Source organism: Mauremys mutica, chromosome 1, assembly GCF_020497125.1.
Source record: "Mauremys mutica isolate MM-2020 ecotype Southern chromosome 1, ASM2049712v1, whole genome shotgun sequence".
In the NCBI taxonomy this organism is placed as follows: Eukaryota; Metazoa; Chordata; order Testudines; family Geoemydidae; genus Mauremys; species Mauremys mutica.
The window spans coordinates 238,269,166-238,289,163 of NC_059072.1; the positions used below are offsets into that span (position 1 = coordinate 238,269,166).

The 19,998-nt window shown below is 41.4% G+C and overlaps 1 protein-coding gene across 1 annotated transcript in view; it reads left to right on the plus strand.

Moving 5' to 3' along the window:
* Positions 1-384: 384 nt before the first annotated feature.
* PRKX (protein kinase X-linked) overlaps positions 385-19,998 on the plus strand; it is a 106,010-nt gene continuing 86,396 nt past the window's right edge. The window contains exon 1 of the mRNA XM_045002389.1: positions 385-797. Within this exon, the coding sequence (XP_044858324.1) occupies positions 617-797 (181 nt within the window). The 5' untranslated portion in view covers positions 385-616. The remainder of the gene's footprint in view (positions 798-19,998) is intronic.

The following is a 19,998-nucleotide window of genomic DNA, read 5'->3' on the forward strand; positions in this document are numbered from 1 at the left end:
TCAGGTGTCCCCGGAGGTGGGGCTCGCCAGCTAGGAGGAAGAGCCGCAGTTTGAAACGTGTGGGCGGGGCGGGCATCTGGATTATGAAGGCACCAGCCAGCTACTGCCCCCACCCCCTGGTGGGGGAAGCGCAGCGAGGGCGCCTTGTCCCGCCAGGTGGGGCGAGGCAGGGGGGGCTGGCTCTGCGCAGGGCGGCGGGGACGAGCAGAGACCCCGCTCCACGCTCTGGTGCCGCGGGCGCCTCCCTCCCTCGCCGGGACTGTCTGTGCCGCAGCCGCAGGAAGCCCAACCTCGCCCCGCCTCCTCCCGCCCCGTGTGCGGCTCCGCGCTCGCCTCGCCCGCCCGGGCTGCCCATTGTCTGCGCGGCGGCTCCGGGAGGCGGGAGCGGCGGCGGCCCGGGGAGCGAGGCAGGGCGCGCAGCGGGGGCGGCTGCCGCTGCTGCTTGTGGTGCGGGGCAGGAAGGCGGCGGCGGCTGGGGCGCGATGCTGGGCAGCCCGGCAGCCGCTGAGAGACTGAACCAGGAACTGGCCCGGCGGGGCAGCCGCCCCTGCTGCTGCTGCTGAAGGGGGAGCGGCCGCGCCGGCTCCGGAGACGCGAACTTCGCGCCCCCGACCCCATGGAGACGCTCAGCGCCGTGAAGGCCAAAGTGGGGGCGAAAAGCGCCGGCGGCTGCGAGGCGGCGGGGACGGGCGAGCCCCAGCCCGCCCCTTCCTCCAGCCCCGCGGGCTCCGGCTCCCCGGCGCCGCCCGAGCCCCACGCCTGCAAGCTGGACGATTTGGAGACCCTGGCGACTGTGGGTGAGTGGGGGGGGGACGACTTGGGGCGCAGCCACTGCGCCCTCGGGGCGAACAAAGGAGCCGCGTCCCTCTGCCCCGTTCTCTGCCCAAGTACCCGCCAGCCAGCCGGGGCTGGGGGCGCTGGGCTCCGGGCACCAGCTCTTGGCTCCGCAGCCGGCAGTGGCACCGCTTTGCCCCTTCCCAAAGCCGAAGCTCTACCCTTCTTCTTTGCTGTGCCCTCCCCTCCGCTTAGTCCCCAGAGGGCATCTTCCATGCCCGGCGCCAGCCTTGCCCTGGTCCTCTCCCGTGGCTTTCTGGAGACTTCAGTGCCTGCTGGGTATTTCCTGAGCGTTTGGAGGTGCCGTGTCTGAGCTAGCAGAGTTAAGCTCTGTAAATGTCAGTGTAATGGCTGGCAGGTGCCATTCACTGAAAAACCTACTGACGCTGTGGGGAATTGCGATATTTTATGTGCCTATAAGTTTTATTTTGCTCGGCATCTATGTCAAGCATAAAGTTAAGCCTTTTCTCTTCTTGATAGACAAGACCACAAACTGTTAATCTCAGAACAATATATTGCTTTGAACTTCAGCCACCTTTGAAAGCTGTTTTCATTAGACCCAGTTTTTGAATGAAAGCTGTAGTTCGCATGAATTGGTGCATTACTGTGGACCTTCTTTTTTCAGTTTCTCCTAGCCTAAACATTGCAGCATTCCTACTCCAGGGCATGCTCTCCAGCCGAGCTCTGTAGACATCACTGTAGTGTGGATACTAACTATGTTCAGATTGTCTGAAAAGGGTTTTGAGCATGGTTTAAAAACAGAAGTGAGGTGAGCTGGATGTTGCTGGCTGCATAGTCATGTGTGAGTCACAACTGAACCAGTTAATAACATGATTTTGGGCCTGTGTGTGGAGATGGGGCAATCAGTGTTCAATGGCATTGAACTGTACATTCTTTTTGTAATACTGTTTTATATGGTTTAGCTTTAGCCCATTCACCACAATCATGTTAAAATACAAATTTAGAGTTTTAAATGCAGTTTGTGGGCCACTGAGGAGGGCAGGTTGACTGACACCCAGTTAAATATATTTCACAATCTAAATCCACACTGCCTTCTTGGTAACTAGTGCAAAAAAAGCTTTGTGTTGAATGGAATTGTGGAAGAAGGTAAAGTAGCATCTTTTGATTTCTAGCACACCTTATCCAGATCTCCATTTTTATGAGAACCACCATTCCGGTGTGTGTTAAATAGTAGCATTTATTTCAACATTTGGCACACTGTATACAACTACAGTAACTTGAATGGTATTTGCATCTAGTCTAAAATCAGTAGATGCAATGTACTTCAACAGTGTGTGCATGTGTGAATCTGTATGTTCTTGTACTAGGTTCAAATGGTTGTGTATGCAGCCATACCTAACCTTTATTTATACTTGCCAACACAATGCCAAAGAGGTTGATTTCTTGGATGGACTTGCTCTCTAGCAAATGCTGCAAACCCCCTAAGCTGGATAGAGAGAAATTTTATTGTCACAGCTCGCTTAATATTTAAAACGATTCTTAATATTGTAGTTTAAACATGGTTCTTTAAAAATGGTTGTTGAATGGCTTAAGACTTTTATAGTTGATATGAACCATGTTAGCCAATCTTAAAATGTATTGCTTTCTTTAATATTATTTAAAAGTTGAAGTGTGAACAAGTTTTAATATAGATATTTGCATAAAACACCCTGATGCACTCCCTTGGAAGTGATTAATCTCATTTGTGACATCACAACTAGTTGCTGTGGAAACAGTTGTCATCACAGAGGATTATGCCCCCAAGTAGTAGGGCACAAACTGCATGAAAAGACTAACTCTTAAGACACACAGATATAATTGTCATGCAAATGTCCCTAGAAATAACAAGGAAAGCAAAAAATGGCACAAGAATTATTTCTAAACATCTTTCCATTTTCTTAAGCGTTAAGCTCTGAAAAGTCGGGATTCTGTAAAGAATGCTGATGGAACGGAGGTGTGAAGAGAGGGGGTTGCCTTAAAACATTTCTATTTTCTGTCTGATAGCGGAAGGCACAGTGCTCAGGAAGGGTGGGGAGAAGAATGTAGGAGCAGCAACCCACTGTTTAGCAGTGCACTGACAATGCACTTCTGTCTTTTTTCCTGTTGCCCTCCTTTTGCTGTTGCTTGGGTATTTGTAGCCAGTTGGCCAACTCTTATCTGTGGCCAGATCTATGCTATAAACTTACGTCAGTGTAACTATGTTGCTCAAAGTGTGAAAAATCCACACTCCTGAGCGACAGTTATATTGACTTAACCCCCAGTGTAGACTGTCCTATGTTGACGGGAGGAGGTGGATTAACAACACTGATGGAAGAAACTCTCCTGTTGGTAAAGTAGCATCTTCACTGAAGTGCTACAGCAGAAACTACAAAACTTGAGAGGGAGGAGAGAAGAGTGTACAAATCTGTTGGTGTAAAACCCCTAGGGCCTTGTCTAAACATGGAAGTTGAGGTGGTTTAACTTAAATTGGTTTTAAACTGATTTTGTTAAACCAGTGCAGAAGATCATGGGTGTTGAGTTTAAACGTGTTCCTTACATTGCTAAAGCAGTATAATCCAGATTTGTATTGTTTTGAGTATCCAAACAGTCTTTTAAACTGCTTTAACTAGATAGATTTTGTCACACCTCTTCCCTCCAAGCATCATCAGCATGAAATTAACAATACTATGGTTAGTTTCACCACTGCAATTTAGAACCTCAGTAAAATTGTCAAGAATGGTCAATTTTAGTCTGCTGCTGATATTGAAAGCTAGGCCTGGTATCAGAGGTGAACATGGGAGTCATTTGTGTGGGAGGAGAGCCAGGAAGTTGCAGGCCAGGAAGTTCTGATTTTTTGCATGGTTTGTGTATGGGAAAGGAAGAAAGGGGAAGAGACAACAGCATCTGGGGTCCTTTGGACTGTCTTACTACAGTAATGGGGGCCATTTCAGTAGCTTTTTGAGCACCTCACAATCTTGAATGCATTTATCCCCTGTGAGGTGAAGTAGTTATACCCATTTATAGATGGGAAACTAAACAGAGTGACTTGCCTAGAGTCGCATAGAAAGTACGTGACAGAGCAAGGACCTGATCCCCAGTTTTCCAAGTCCTAGGCTCATGCCCTAATTGCTGGACCATCCTTCCTCATCCTTTTCTAACACTAATGAATCATTGTTTGATACAAAAGATGGAGCCCTGAAGGAGAATCTGGAGAAAATAATCTGAAGGAATTGAAGCATCTTCTCCTTTTCCCAACAGCTGGAGTTGCTTGGGGATTTTTTCCTTGAACCTCTGCAGTGGGGCTGTCTATCTTTTTCTGTATTCTCATTTCTATAGTACACCTCTACCCTGATATAATGGAGCCAAAAATCTTACTATGTTATAGGTGAAACTGTGTTATATCGAACTTACTTTGATCTGCCAGAGCGTGCAGCCCCCCCCCCCCGCAATTGCTGCTTTACCGTTTTATATCTGAATTATGTTATATCGGGTCGCGTTATATCGGGGTAGAGGTGTATATGTCAGTTTTTTCTAAGCCTTAACAAAGGGATGAAAACTCAGATAAAGAAGTAGAATAAGACAACAGAATGAAGGGAGAGAGTGCTTCATTCCTGGAGGGGAGGGAGAAAAGGAAATACTTGCTTTCCAAATACTTTCTTTGTTCACCTTCTTATTTCCTTCTCCCTCTTCTCACCTCCTTCTCTCACACATTCACACCTGTCCTTGAACAATCTGCTATGACCCAGCTGCAGTTTGAGTGAAAATGACCAGGTGTGTGTCAGTTTCTGTGTGGCTCCTGCAATACTTTACAGTGGGATTGTTCCACAGGTAATTGAAGAAGCACTACTGGTAGATTATGAAGAGAGGGAAATCAAACCCTACAGGGCCAGAAGAAGGGCCTCTTCCATGAGAGTCCTTGTTCTTAATGGGTTGGTAAGTGAATAATAAAAGGGAGAAATGAAAAACTCTTCTTTCCTCAAAAGGAAAAGCGGACCCAAAAGGAAAGATTCTTTTTCCAAACTGGGAGTATGCGATGACTAAAGCATGCACAGACTGGGGGTTGAGGATACAGACAGAGTAGGAAAAATGTTTGTGGTAAAGAGAGATTTGTAAAATCTGAGAAATTGGTGAAGAAAAGAAATGTCTGGGTTCAGTACAGTGTTACCCCCTATTATTAAATTTCCTTGGACTACTAATTGTATTAAAGTAGTTAATTGGTATGAGGCAAGCTCAGACTCCCTCCCCCCTCATGGACTTGACTGTATTTGAAAATGTGTGTGGGTAGGGAAGTTACCTTGATATAAAACAAAATAAAATGAATCCCCATAGCAGTTGCTCTTCAAATTTTATGCTAGAGAGGATCATTGCAAGGTTAATCCAGTCTCCATGCCCTGAAATGGAAGAAAATGTAGGTGGAATATTGGGGAAGACTTCCTCACAGTGAGATCTAGGGAATAGTCACCCAAGGAAAAGCACTGAAGAATAAACAAGGGAATAGGGCTGTCAAGTGGTTTAAAAAAAATTAATCGCGATTAATCATACTGTTAAACAATACCATTTATTGTAAGTATTTTTGGGTATTTTCTACATTTTCAAATGTATTGATTTCAGTCGCAACAACATGTGATGGGTCATCGTCCGTGACTGCTATAACATGAAATATATGGCAGAATGTGGGTAAAACCGAGCAGGGGACATACAATTGTCCCCCAAAGAATTCAGTCACAAATTTAATTAAACACATTTATTATCTTTTTTAGCAAGCATCATCAGCATGGAAGCATGTCCTCTGGAATAGTGGCCAAAACATGAAGGGGCATATGAATCTTTAGCACATCTGGCATGTAAATATCTTGTAATGCCGGCTAAAACAGTGCCATTCAAATGCCTGTTCTCACTTTCTGGTGACGTTGTAAATTAGAAGAGGGCAGTATTATCTCTTGCGAATGTAAACAAACTTGTTCAGACAAACAAGAAGTAGGACTGAGTGGACTTGTAGGCTCTGAAGTTTTACATTGTTTAGTTTTTAGTGCCACTATGTAACAAAAAAAATTACATTTGTAAGTTGCACTTTCATGACAGATTGCACTACAGTACTTGTATGAGGTGAATTGAAAAATACTATTTTTACAGTGCAAATATTTATACTAAAAGTAGTATACGCTTTGATTTCAGTTACAACACAGAATACAATATATATTAAAATGTAGAAAAAATCCAAAAATATTTAATACGTTTCAATTGGTATTCTATTATTTAACAGTCTGATTAAAACTGCAATTAATCAACAGCCCTACTAGGGAATAATCCTGCATTGCCAGGGAAATGGATATAGTTTAATGTCTTTTTAATCTGATTTCTGCAGTTAGGCCTGTACTATGGTTGTCAACAAAGCTACCTAAAAGTGTCAATTGTAGTATGAATGCTTGAATAATCTCAGATCCAGCTCATACCAGTGCTGCAGACAGATGAAGCATATAAAAGGTAGGATAATTCCTTCCCTTTACAAATAAAACATAAACAAGCATGACAGGGAGGTCTATCATTACAGGATTTCTCCACCACAAAGTGGTAAGTCACAACTAGAAATTGGGAAGATGGAAAGTTTATACTTAACCTGAGCAGATAAAGAAATGGCGTTCAGTTGGAACAGAGAACTTTGTAAACAGGGCCGGCTCCAGGCGCCAGCTGAGCAAGCTCGTGCTTTGGGCGGCAGATTCCAATGGGCGTCATTTTTTTTCCCTTTGCTGCTCCGGCCGCCCTGTAGGGAGCAGCAGCACGGAGGAGGGGAGCGCCCTGCTGGTAATGGTACCAGGTCGTAGCAAGCCCGGCAGGTTTTTTTTTGTTTCCTTTGCTGCTCCGGCCGGCCCACAGGTTTGTGGTTCTCCTTCCCCCCCCCCCCCCCTTCGCTGCTCCGGCCGGCCCGCAGGTTTTGATTTGTTGTTTTTTTTTGCTTGGGGCGGCAAAAAAGCCAGAGCCGGCCCTGTTTGTAAATACAGTAATTGAGCACCAAGGAAGTTGTTGACTCAAACCTATTGATTTCTAGCAAGTCTGGGGAGACAGAGAGCCCCATCCAACCTACCCTTCTACTGCCCCAGAGCCTCTTAATCAGTCTTCCTTTCAGAGCAATAAGACGTGAGAACAAGTGGATTCTCGTTCAAGGCTAGTTGTGAAATACAGCATGTCTGGAGTGGAAGGGGGATGGACACTGCGATTTATGTATGTGTTCCGTTAGCTGTTGGGAGTGGTAAGCTAGGAAAAGCAACCAAGAATTGTCTTTCATTAAATGAAAGACAGGAAATTTGTGTTCCTACTGTAAGGGGTTGTCTACACTAGAAAGTAGCACAGCATTCACTGTTCAGGTATAACTAAAGCTATTCAACCCCTTATTGTGGATGCAGTTAAACTGGTGTAAATGTGTTTATACCAGGGGAATAGTTCTTCTAGTATAACTGTATTCACATTAGAGCTTTTATTGGTGTAACTGTTTTGGTTTTAAAAAAAAATCATATCCCTTATCAAAATAGATATATGGGTAAAAAAAACAAAAAGCCCCCTATGAATTGTAGACTTGACCTAAGGTGGTGGTACACTTTTTCAAAAACAAGGAAAATTCTGTAAATAAAATTCTGCTTAGTAAGGTGTATTTCACATATGCTTTTCAAATGGGAGGGATGTGAGAGAGTTCCTTTTTTAGTTACAAGATTGAAATAAATTTCAGTGTTCCTGAGGGGAAAAGTAGTATCTTTCAAGTGAATTGAAAGATTGATGCCTTTACGTTAATGCTCAAAGTTCATTTTAACTAGCTAGTGCTAATATCTGTGCTCCCATTCTGTAGGAGTTGCTTAGGTTGATTTGGAAAAAAAAAGTCATTGTCTCAACTGATCCTTCTTGCATACTAAGAGCACATCAGAAATCATTGTGCCAGTTCCAGCACAGTCCCTTTTGTTGCTTTGAGAACTTTGAAATCTCCCTTAAAGTGCTGAGGGAACTGACCCAGAGCATTAGGGGTGCATTTGAGGTGTATTCCTTGTGTGGCTAAATCTGGAGGTTCATATTATGAACAAAATTTTTTGTTTGATAGCTAAGTGCAATGGGATAGTTACTATTTTCTCGTAATCTTTTAAAGAGGAGTGATGGCAGTAGAGAAAGAGTGGCCTCATACTTAAGGAATGGAAATGAGAATGAATTTTCTTGGGGCCTGTCTACACTACTGCTTAAGTTGATGTAATTTGCATTGCTCAGGGATGTGAAAAAATACCCCCCCAAATGACGCAAGTTACATAGACTTAAAGCAGTATCTACACCATACTATGTCAGCAGGAGACGCTCTCCCACTGACATAGCTTCTGCCTCTCGTTGAGGTGGAGTAATTACGTTGATGGGAGAGCGCTCTCCCATTATCATAGCATGTCTTCACCATTTATGTTGAAGCGTGGTAGTGAAGACAAGCCCTGTGTTACCTTTGGTAAGTCACTTAGGCCCAGATTTTTAAAAGGTATTTAGGCACCTAAATCCCATTCATTTCAGTGAAAGTTACGCACCTAGGAACTTACTAAATCCTCTGTTATGGCCTGACTTTTTAAAGCACTGAACACTTGAAGCTCCCATTGACTTCATATGGAGCTTTGGGTGTATAGTACCTCTGCAAATCAGACCCATAATCTTTCTTTATTATAATAAATGAGAGTAAGAATACTGATGTAATCTCTCTGGGGAGTTCAGACTAAACTAGTTTTTAAAATGTATAGAGGTCAGATGGAAGGCATTACGTTTTATAAATGCAAAGTGTGTGCATGGAGCACACAAGGGAGAAAGGTTGGGTGGATCTTAAAGACTGAAATATAGGAGGGAGCAAAGGCGACATGAGTCACTGGGGAGCAGAAAGGACATAAATAGACTAGAAGATGAAACAGTGATATGGAAGAGCAAGGAAGTGGATGTGATTATGAAAGTTAGTAGAGAAGAAAGGTGATGCTGTCTTTCAGAGAAAGAAGACAATAGTGGGAATAAGCGTGGGAATGTTATGGAGATGGATGGAAGGAGAGATGTGCATACGTAACTGGAAAAAAGGAATAAATAGGAAAATATGCACACAACTCCTAGGACAGTGAATTTTATTAAACCTTTTTCTCCTTTATCACATTTACTGTACCTGGAAACTTCCTGCATGTTTGTCTTTTTTTTTTTAAAGTAGGTAAAGTGATGAGTTTTTGTGTACAGACGCTCCCCGACTTACGCAAGCATTCCATTCTGGAACGCCTTGCATAAGTCGAATTTTGCGTAAATCAAGGATGTATACCCGACAATTAGCACCACCCCCCCTCCAAAAAAAGAAAAGCTTACAGAACTTTTTGCGTAAGTCGGGTTTGCGTAACCCGGGGAGCATCTCTGCTTATTTTATGTCAAGGTTGTTGTTACTCTTCTTTCTGTAGATAAATAATGGTGGGGAGGGAGGAAAAAGGAGATTGTCTAGGCAAACCTCTGACTGATAAAGGAAGTCCAATTCCTTAGAGCTTGTAAGGAAATATACCAAATTATATATTTAAATAGGATCCATGCATAGCTGTCACTATTCTGAGCAGCTACTCTTCTATCAGTAGAGACTGTTGCTGATCCAGATCTCTCTCTCTCTCCCCACCCCCGCCCCGGTGATGGAGGGTGGGGAGGAGACAAAATAATTGTGAAGACTTTTTCCAAAATCTTGAGGTCAGTCTGTGATTGGTATAATTACAACTGGGTAAAATGAGTGGTGAAAATATTCATATTCCCACTCTAAAAATGCTATGGTCAATTCTGAAGGAGAGGAGATTGTGGGGTTTTTGTTTTTCTGTGAAAGGTGGAGGCAGCTGTGTGTGTGTATGAAATGAATGTATTTTTTGTGCTACCTTTATATAATTCAAGAGATCAAAAATTCATGTACTGCATCTGACATTCTATAAATAGATCATCATTTCAGGAAGATTCTTTGAACATGAAGAAAACACCTCACTTTTTCACTCTAGAGAGCTCTCTGAAAGCTCTCTGAAAGAGCAACAATAATTTCACAATTGTAAAACAATTTGGGATTGGTATAGCTATAACTAAAATTGTGGCCCTCAGATTATGTAAAATCTGGATTTTGTGGTTAGAGTTTTCGGGCAAGGAGAGGGCATATGGTTACTTCTCCCTAAATGCTTGGAAAGGCTGCTTCACTGCAATGCTGAAAGAAACTTGGGAGCAGGGGAAATGGGGTTAGAGACAAATGTGGCAATATATTAGCAGTACCTGCCGAGAGTCTCTACTGTTCTATTGTCCCATTGCACAACAGAGCCAGTAATGCAGGCTACTGCAAAATTTAAAAAAGAAAAAAAAATCCAATTGTATGTCCTGCATGGAAGAGTTTACATGACTGACAGTTTAGCCCTTATACTTAGGATTGGTGGAACCTGATTTTTATTTTTCATAACTCCAACAAATATTTATTTTTAAGCTTTTTTAATTTAAATTTTTACAGTTCCATGAAATTATGGAAGGGGGCCAGATAATTATTTAATGACTGTAGACAATGAGATTTAATCAATTTTATTAGATAACCTATGACATGTCTCTTGTAAACACAGAAAACATACATGATCTAAAACTATACCAACAGCCACATAATATATTAAAATGTCTCTCTTCTAAGCCATAATGCTAAAAGGGCAAAAATTACCATCAATTTATTTACTACCAGGCATTAAGAAAATACTAAAAAAAAAAAAATCTTTTGAGCTGATAAAGATTCTTTTTATACAAAAAAGATAAAATCAGTGATTCTCTCAGAAATTGGAAAATTGAATAATCTAAAAGATGAGGTAAATCTTCCTGTGCTCCAGATTCACATGGGCAAAAATGAAGATCTGAAGGAACTTTTCCATATCTAACTTTTGAGGACTGCAGTTACCATGGTTTGGAATCTTAATTGAGTATATGCCTTTGATAATTCATTCAAATACAGTTCAAAAACATGGGCTGTCTTCAAAGTAGAAAACCAAAAGGCAAACTTGGAATCATGTATCATAGCCACATCTTCTTGCTGGGTAATATCTGTGGTTCTGTTTGAGTAATTGATTGAGTTAATTAAACAATACTGACTAAGTCAATAATAGAAAAACCCAACCTAAATAAAATCAATTGGAGGGTCTTATACCATGGAAATAAGGAGTACTCAGACCAAAATTAAAAAAAAAAAAGCAATTCAAGATCTTCTACTTACAAGGGAAAAAAACCCACCTCGGTATGTAAAAATGAGGCAAGTACAGAATTTGGGAGAATTGTCTCCTCAAAATTATTTTGAACTATCTCTGTGGCTGACATTTGGTCTCTAAACTAAATTTTGACCCCCTAAAGCATCTGTGATATTATTGTAGCATTAAAAACTTAGTGCTGCACCAGCTATGTTCCCACCATATGAGTGGGTAAAACAGGGCACTCCCTGAGCAGAGCTAAGGGCCTTTTGTTTTAAATCTTTATGATAAGGGGATCAGTGGCCCACATGGTGAAACTTCATCCCTAAATGCATAAAAGCAGAGCCTTCTTCTACAAGGTGGCCTCCTGTCTTCCCCTCAATTTGCAGAGGGTTCTTCCCAAAATCGTAATTGACAACCAGGTCTTGAGAATTATAGTATGAAGAAAAATCACAGCCTTCAGAGCCTTCTTGGAATTTGCAATAAAACAAATATACTGGCATATAACAGGATAGGTCTACCCTTAATTTGTGGCAGAGAGGCATTACCGTCTTTTAAAACATACACCATGTCATTAATAAAATTAATTAAAAAGAGGCACTAGAAGTTATCCCTGACATACTCCCTTAGAAGTAGGGAAAATAGTGCAGTCTGGGTTGATTTTTAGTTTTTGCCCTAGAGGTGTTGCTCTGGTGTAAAACCTCCAAAATATACAGAAGTCTTAGATCGATACCCAAGTCTTCTTAATTTTACGCACAGTTTTTCTGTTAAAGTCAAATGCCATCTTAAGATCTATGAAAGCCACATACAATCTAGTACCCTTAACTGCAGTATATTTATAAATCATATAGGATAAAATAAACAATTGTCAGGTGTGGCTCTACTAGCCCTAAAGCCACTTTGCTCTTTGTGTAGTAAATTAGCCTTTCAAGTCCACATTTCAAATTTAGATATTAAAAATCTAGAATACATTTTCCCTGCCACATTTAACAGATTAATAGGTCTATATCAATCAGGATTTTTTTGGTCCCCTTTAAAAAAACAAAAAACAAACAAACAAAAAAAACCCTGTGATATTGCACTTCCAGCATGACTAATGACAGTAAATAATTTAGCCACGACTGGAGACACCAGTCAAGATTCTTCTGAAAAACATCAGTGGGGAGAAAAATCTTCCCCTGGAACTTTTTTCTATCATTGGGCTAAAATAAATGACTAGAGTTCACTGTCTGTTTCTGAAGGCCAGAGTGGTAAATTAAAGAGCGAATTCCTCATTGCACCAACTATGGTTGAATTAGATTAAAAAGCCATTTCGGGGTAGTCAATAAAGACCTGGCCAAAATGTGTTATCCAGACTTCATTAATATGAGGTTCCTCAACTGGAACATCTCTACTAAAGCCACATTCAGATCGAAAACGTTAAAGCTTTATAAACCATTAAAACACAAATTGTCAACATCCTATATAGAAATATATAAAAGTAAATATCCTTACATCAACTCATCATACTTGGTTTTACTAGTCATGTGCTAGTTCAAGTCTAATTGAAAAGTCAAAATTACTAGATTTTTGCCTATAAGGTTGGTATGACTAGTAGGTTTAAGTGAGGCTCCTTCCCCACCCCCACCCTGACACTCTCCCCCCCCACCAAAACACGTGTATGCATATGTGCACACTCATCCACCTCAGGCCTTTTATTACAGTTACTGGAATGCCTAGTTATTTGGTAGTCAGCAGATGATTCTAGATTTCAGAAGATCTCTAAATTTGAACATATTTCCTTACAGTACAAAACGCTGAGCTGTCCAATTTGGTTTTCACAGAGGCATATGCAATGTTTGTCTGTTGAAAAGTTCAAAGCAATGATTTTTCCACAGACATTGCATTCTGAGTGCAGGTGATGCACTGGACATGACACGCAATGGCTGGGTTTCCATTATCTAATGTTCAAGTCATCACATGGCACTTTGCACACCATATGCGAGTCAAAATCATGCTTGAACTCGTCTGCCTAGCAAGGGAAATACACAGAATATTTTTGTAGTTGCTAAAATTGTGTGACATCTGGGCCTTGACAAATGGATCAAACTGAAATCCCGATCCATAGAGTCAGAGTACCTTGTGGGATATGGTTGCCTTCAGTTGGCTTAGAAATTCTGGTGTGAAAGCACACATTGCAGATGAAAGGGATCACTTTTGGAGCATATTGACTTGCCTTCTATTTCTTAAAGGCATTATCTACATCAGCCGCAACTTGTAAATAGTGGTTAAGCTGCAGATCATTGTGATGCATTGAGGTGCATTTGTTTCCATTTGCAAAGGAACCCCATGGATTTCCCCTCAAAATACAAAAAGAAAAGATAACTTGCAATACAGTTCTCACAGGTTTCCATCGTCCTCAACAATCCAGTATAGTTTCATTGCCTTCTTTGAGCTGACTATATCCTCGCCTTTAATGAGAGTGTCACTCTGTCCCAGTGTGCATGAATGAATTGTGTTGCCTTGAGCCAGAAAAACCAGCGCAATTGTACAATGGGGGGTGGGTGGGGACACATCCAATGGGCTCATGTTATTGGTTGTCAGACTTTAAAAAATGCTCACCTTTGCCTGTTGGTATGTTTAAATATTGCTGGAAAATGTATTTCAAATTCATTGATGTCGCGGAACTCATCAGTTCTGATTGCCTTATCAAAGCCTACATGGAGAAGATGAGCAATACATGGAATGTGCAGCAGATGTGGATACATTTCTTTCAAGTCTTTCATTAAGCATTGCATTTGCATTGTGGAGCATTGTTGATTGACAGTTTTCCTATGTGTGGCTGTACTCTCCAAAATGTCTTGAATCCAAATTGAAATGACTCCTGCACTGCGCTGAGGAGCAACAGAGGATTTAAATGGTATGTATTGATTTATATTTGTCACTGAAGAACACTGCAAGAATGTTAATTGCTGGGTGTCCAGCAAGCTGTGGAATTGCATCAGTTACTAAAGAGAATTTCCCACCACTCAAAAGATCCCTAGTTGCAGCATGGTGAGTGAAAACTTCAGGGAGGTATTTTTTTCCAGTTGATGATGATCTGGAAGCATAGTTAATAAAAAGCTCAAACCATGCACTGAATTCACTCAAATTGCTTCAAAGCACAACATGAGTACCAGATTGCATGAAAATCTGTAGCTTCTTGGTTCTTTTGTCTCATTCTTCCCTAACAAGTTTCTTAAAGCGTTGTTTATATTTTCATGACATTTTTTAATATCATGAACCTTACTATTCACATGTTCAGCAGTACAATTTGCCTGTTATGAGAGATCTGTTTTATAAACTTTGCAGTACAAAATGTCCTTCTGTCCCTTTCCAGGCTTTGTCACTGTTTTGAATTTGAGGTCAGTGTATTTGCTGCAATATTCCTTTAGGGATTTTCTTCTGCAACTTGTAATAGAAATAAAACAACAAAGTTAGCCTCTGTTATTGTACATGTGCAGCTGAGCTGCAGACCGCAAATATAATTGCATTTATATTGTTCCTCAACTTTGACCCCTGTAACTGTACATTAACTGTACTGTAACGAACATTAACACCAGAGCCAGCAGTTTTAGCAGAGTGTAGATACATGCTTTATGTAGCCTCCATTAACGCATATAAAACATGTTGTAAGGTGGGAATCTAAGACTCAGCAATATTTTTCTTACTTTGCCTATCTGTAAAAGTTTTATCGATGGAAATGTGTTTTGTCAGTCTGTGTGCATATGGAAAAATCGACCTTTACAAATAAAAATCAAATCCTTCCAAACCTACTTGCAGTCAGTGAATTCTGACCCTTTTTGACAGCTTTCATGTTGTACTAGCAGCTGCTGTGACTTTACTATGCTATCCTATTAAGGAGCTCTCCATTCTTCTGCCTTCTTTTTCTTTACCCATATCTCCATGCAGAGTAGTTGATGGCTGCTCTGTGGATTGGTTTGGAAACAAGTGCTAGTGAAACAAGACAGCTGTCACCTGCTCCAATGGAGTCTGTTTGTCTTCTATGAAACACTTGACCTCAGCTAATTTGTGACGAATGTCCTTTTAAATATGAAACTCACTGTTAATTCATAAGGCATTACTGTCATGAAACAGGATTGGCTGATAGGTATATCTACCATAATAGATAAGTAGAGGATTAAGGTCAAGGCTGACTGATGAATTCCTTTTGGGGTTGGTAGTGGTATTGTGCATTGTCATTGAATTCTTCCTGCCTCTTACCCACCCTTACAGCACACTGATATACAATTGCTTAATTGTTCTGTGTAGGTAATATTTAATGCTGTATAAAGTACTCAGATTTATAATCTTGGAGTTTCTTTTGTTAAATGAAACTGAGCTTTATTTTATTTATTGGGAAAACTTGGTCACTGGAAGAGTTTACTTTTTTCTCACTAAATATATATTTATAGGACTTTTAAGCCAATGGCTCTAGCTTTCAGCCAGTTTTATTGTAAGATCTGCTCTGCTCTTGCCTTGCTATCTGACTATGCAGTATCATAACAGATCACAGCTTTCTGTACTGGAACACAGAGCTTTATGGAAATTGTATGTAACTTCTTGGGTTCTGCAAGTTAAAAGAAGGTCAAGTAAAAAAACATTAGATAATGACAAGACTTCTTATCTATCAGAGCATTTATAGGATTTCATAATTAGTTATCTAGAACACTTGCTTGCAGAAACAAGGAATTACTGGTTCATCATTGGTACTACTGGTTCACTGTGTGCTGCAGAAATAAGTAGGCCATTGCTTGGTAATGTTGGAACTCACTTTCCTTGCAAGGGACATATCTAATCTGTATTTAGACTTTACACCAGGGGTCGGCAACCTCTGGCACGCGGCTCACCAGGGTAAGCACTCTGGCAGGCCAGGCCAGTTTGTTTACCTGCCATGTCCACAGGTTGGGCCAACTGCAGCTCCCACTGGCCATGGTTCACTGCTCCAGGCCAATGGGGGCGGTCGGAAGCCGCAGCCAGCACATCCCTCGGCCCGCGCCGCTTCCCGCAGCCCCCATTGGCCTGGAGCAGCGAACCGCGGCCAGTGGGAGCTGCAACCGGCTGAACCTGCGGACACGGCAGGTAGGTAAACTGGCCTGGCCTGCCAGAGTGAGCCATGTGCCAGAGGTTGCCGACCCCTGTTCTACATTGTAACTGACATAGAATGAGAGAAATGGAACAACTTATTTCCTCCAACTCGAGTAGCCTAGTTTCATCTGATATTGGAACTGGTTGGAGGAATCAATTTGTTTATAGTTGTAAGTAAATATATTTAGTGTAACCTGTAACTTAGTCTATATTTTTATCTTGCACAACTGATACATATTAAAATGGTATGTAAGGAAATAATTTAGTTGAATTTAAAATAAATAGAAAATGTCACTGAATTCAAAATCCAAAAACTTTCAGTGGAATCTATAAAGGAAAAATAATTTTGTTTATACACACTCTTAAAATGAAACAAATACCTTCTGACTAATGATTGCAGAGCATTGAGGTGGTTTCTTACTACAAAAACATAACATTCCAGTGCTGTGGGAGTCTGGATACCATTATCAAACCTTAGAAATGTAGGGTTGGATGGGACCTTGAGAGGTCAAGTCCAGCCCCTTAAGCTGAGGCAGGACCAAGTAAACCTAGAGCATCTCTCACAAGTATTTGTCCAACCAGTTCTTAAAAATATCCAATGCTGGGGATTCCACAGCCTCCCTTGGAAGCCTATTCTGGAGCTTAATTATCATTTGCTTTTCCCCTCTTCCTAATATCTCTAACCTGATTCTCCCTTACTATAGGATCAAAAAACTAAAAAAAATCAAATGGAAGTGTGTACCCCTTTGGAAATCTTAGACATAGTCTGCAGACCCCAGGTTGAAAACCCCTGTTATAGATTACTGTCCTCTTTATCACAGCTCTTCACATACCTGAAGATTGAGGTTCCACTCAGTCTTGTCTCAAGACTAAAAACTTTCCTAGTAATAAGGGTTTAGAAAATCTGACCTTTTTTGTGTTTGTGTGTTTTTGTTTTTGTGTTTTTTTTGCTCTAGACACTTTCCAGTTTGTCCATGGTTTTCCTAAAGTATGGTGCCCAGAACTGGACACAGTACTCTAGCTGTGGCCTCATCAGCGCCGAGTGGAGCGGGACAGTTACCTCCTGTTTTACATACAACACTCCTGTTAATACATCCCAGAATAATAGCTTTTTTCACAACAACCTCATTGATTCATACTCAAATTGTGATCTACTGTAACCCTCAATCCTTTACAACAGTACTATCATTGAGCCATTTTGTAGTTATGCTTTTGATTTTTTCCTTCGTAAGTGTAGTACTTTGCAGTTGTCTTCATCGAATTTTATCTTGATTTCAGACCAATCCTTCAATTTATCAAGATTGTTTTGAATTCTAATACTGTCCTCCAAAGTGCTTGCAGCCCTACAGTGCAGCTTAGTGTGAACTGTAGATTTCATAAGCATAGTTGCTGTTTTACTATACAAGTCATTAATGGAAATAACCAATAGAACCAGATCCAGGATTGACTCTTGTGTGGTAAGATAAGGCCTCCCATTTTGACAGCCTTGGGAATACTCTTTCAACCTGCCTTACAGAAATTTCATCTAGACCGTGTCAAAAGCCTTACTAAAATCTCTATCCACTACACCAGTAACCCTGTCAAAGAAGGAAACTATGATTATTTGACATGACTTGTTCTTGACAAATTCATGCTGGCTATTGTTTTATAATCCTGTTATCCTCTAGGTGTTTACAAATTGATTGTTTAATAATTTGTTCCAGTACAGTATCTTTCCACACATCTAAGTTAGACTGTTCTGTAATTTCCTGAGTCCTCTGTTTCCCCCTTTTTAAAGATAGGTACCAGGGCAAAGGTTTGCCCTTGTTTAGCCCTCTGGGACCTCACCCCTCCTCCAAGAGGTCTCAAAAATAACCTAATCAATCTTAGAACTGTTAAGAAACTTAAGTCCCCCTAAAATGAATTTCCTCCAGCCCTGCCTAATTGAATACATCTAATTTAGCTAAATATTCTTTAATCTGTTCTTCCCCTGTTTGACTTGTGCATCTTCCTCGTTGTTGTTAATATTGTGTTTAATATTTAGTAAAGACTGAATCAAAATCGATGTTAAACACCTCAGCTTTTTTGATGTCATCAGTTTTCTACTTCCCCACAAAGTAGAGGGACCTCCACTTTTCCTCGCTCCATATGTATTTAGAGAACCTCTTCTAGTTCTCCACATGTTAGTAAATCAGTTTTTGTGGTAGGGCAGAAGTTCGGTTCCTTAGAGCATGGATAATTCAGCTCCAGTCTTGATAAACTGATGATTGGATGTTGTTTAGTGCCCATGTGGTGGGTACTGGTCCCATGGTTTCTCCCAGATGTGGTGGTCTGTGGGTTGTGGAGTAGTTATAGTTTTTGTTGTTGTTGTTGGATGGCTATCTGTTTTTTTGATAGTTTTAGAAAGATGAGCCTGGGAGCTTAAATTCATAGCTTTGCTAGAAACTAAAAATCATGGTCTTAATAAAGACACTGGATTTATGGCTTATTATAACAATCTGTAACCCACTAACCCTCCTTTGTCTGATTTAGCAGGCCACATCACCTTGAATGGCCCCTTAGCACATGTGCTAACTACTTGTGCTGAACTGTGTGTTTGATCTTGTATTTAGCTGTGAAAACTCGCAGCTGTGAAACTGGGAGTACCTTTCCCAGACCTGAGGAAAAGCTTGGTGTAGCTCTAAGGGCTTGGCTACACTTACAAATTTGCAGCGCTGCAGCAGGGTGTGAAAACACACCCTCTGCAGCGCTGCAAATTGCGGCGCTACAAAGCGCCAGTGTAGTCAAAGCCCCAGCGCTGGGAGCCGCGCTCCCAGCGCTGTCCGTTATTCCCCACAGGGAGGTGGAGTACGGACAGCGCTGGGAGAGTTTTTCTCCCAGCGCTGGCGCTTTGACTACACTTAGCGCTTCAAAGCGCTGCCGCGGCAGCGCTTTGAAATGCAAGTGTAGCCAAAGCCTAAATCTTGTTTTTCACCATCAGAAGTTGGTCCAGTAAACTATTACCTCACTCACTTCTCTTTGTACTCCTTAGCAGTTATTCTGTTGCTACTTTTTTAGGATTCCTTTTTGATTTCCAGGTCATTAAAGAGCTCCTGATGGAATTGTATTGGCCTCTTACTATTCTTGTTTCCTTCACTTTGGGATAGTGCAGTTATGCCTTTAATATTTTCTCTTTGAGAAGCTGCCAGCTCTCCTGAACTCATTTATCCCTTACGTTTTCTTCCATGGGACCTTACCTACCAGAATTGACTGTCTACTTTTTTGAACTCCGTAGAATAATGAAATCATTATTCTACGGAAAGAAAGGAGGAGTGAGAGTAGCAGAAAAAGGAAAATGGAGTTAAAAAAAGTAGACAGTCAATTCTGGTAGGTAAGGTCCCATGGAAGAAAACCTGGGAGCATGCAAGACCCATGGAGGCTTTCTGCAACGTAGTTCTATTTAAACAATCCAACTGTTACTCAGAGCTTAGGGCTTGGCTACACTTACAGTTTGCAGCGCTGGTCATCCAGCTGTGTAGGAGCAGCGCTGGTGTGTGGCCACACTCACAGCTACCAGCGCTGGTGTGTGGCCACATTTGCAGCATTTCCAGCGCTGTTGGGAGTGATGCATTATGGGCAGCTATCCCAGCATTCAAGTGGCCGCAACGTGCTTTTCAAAAGAGGGGGGTGGAGTGGGGTCTAGTGTGACAGGGAGCGGGGGGAAAGAGAGAGTGGATTTTTGGAGCCAACACTGTGTGTTAGCTTCCTGACTTGAAAAATCAGAACATTTTTCCGACCCCTTAGTCTTAACTCTTAATTGCAAACAGCATGCAGGCAACACGACTCCCCGCTGTTTCCCTGCCTGCCTCTCATTTGATTGTTTACAGCCAGGTACAGATGATCACAGCAAACA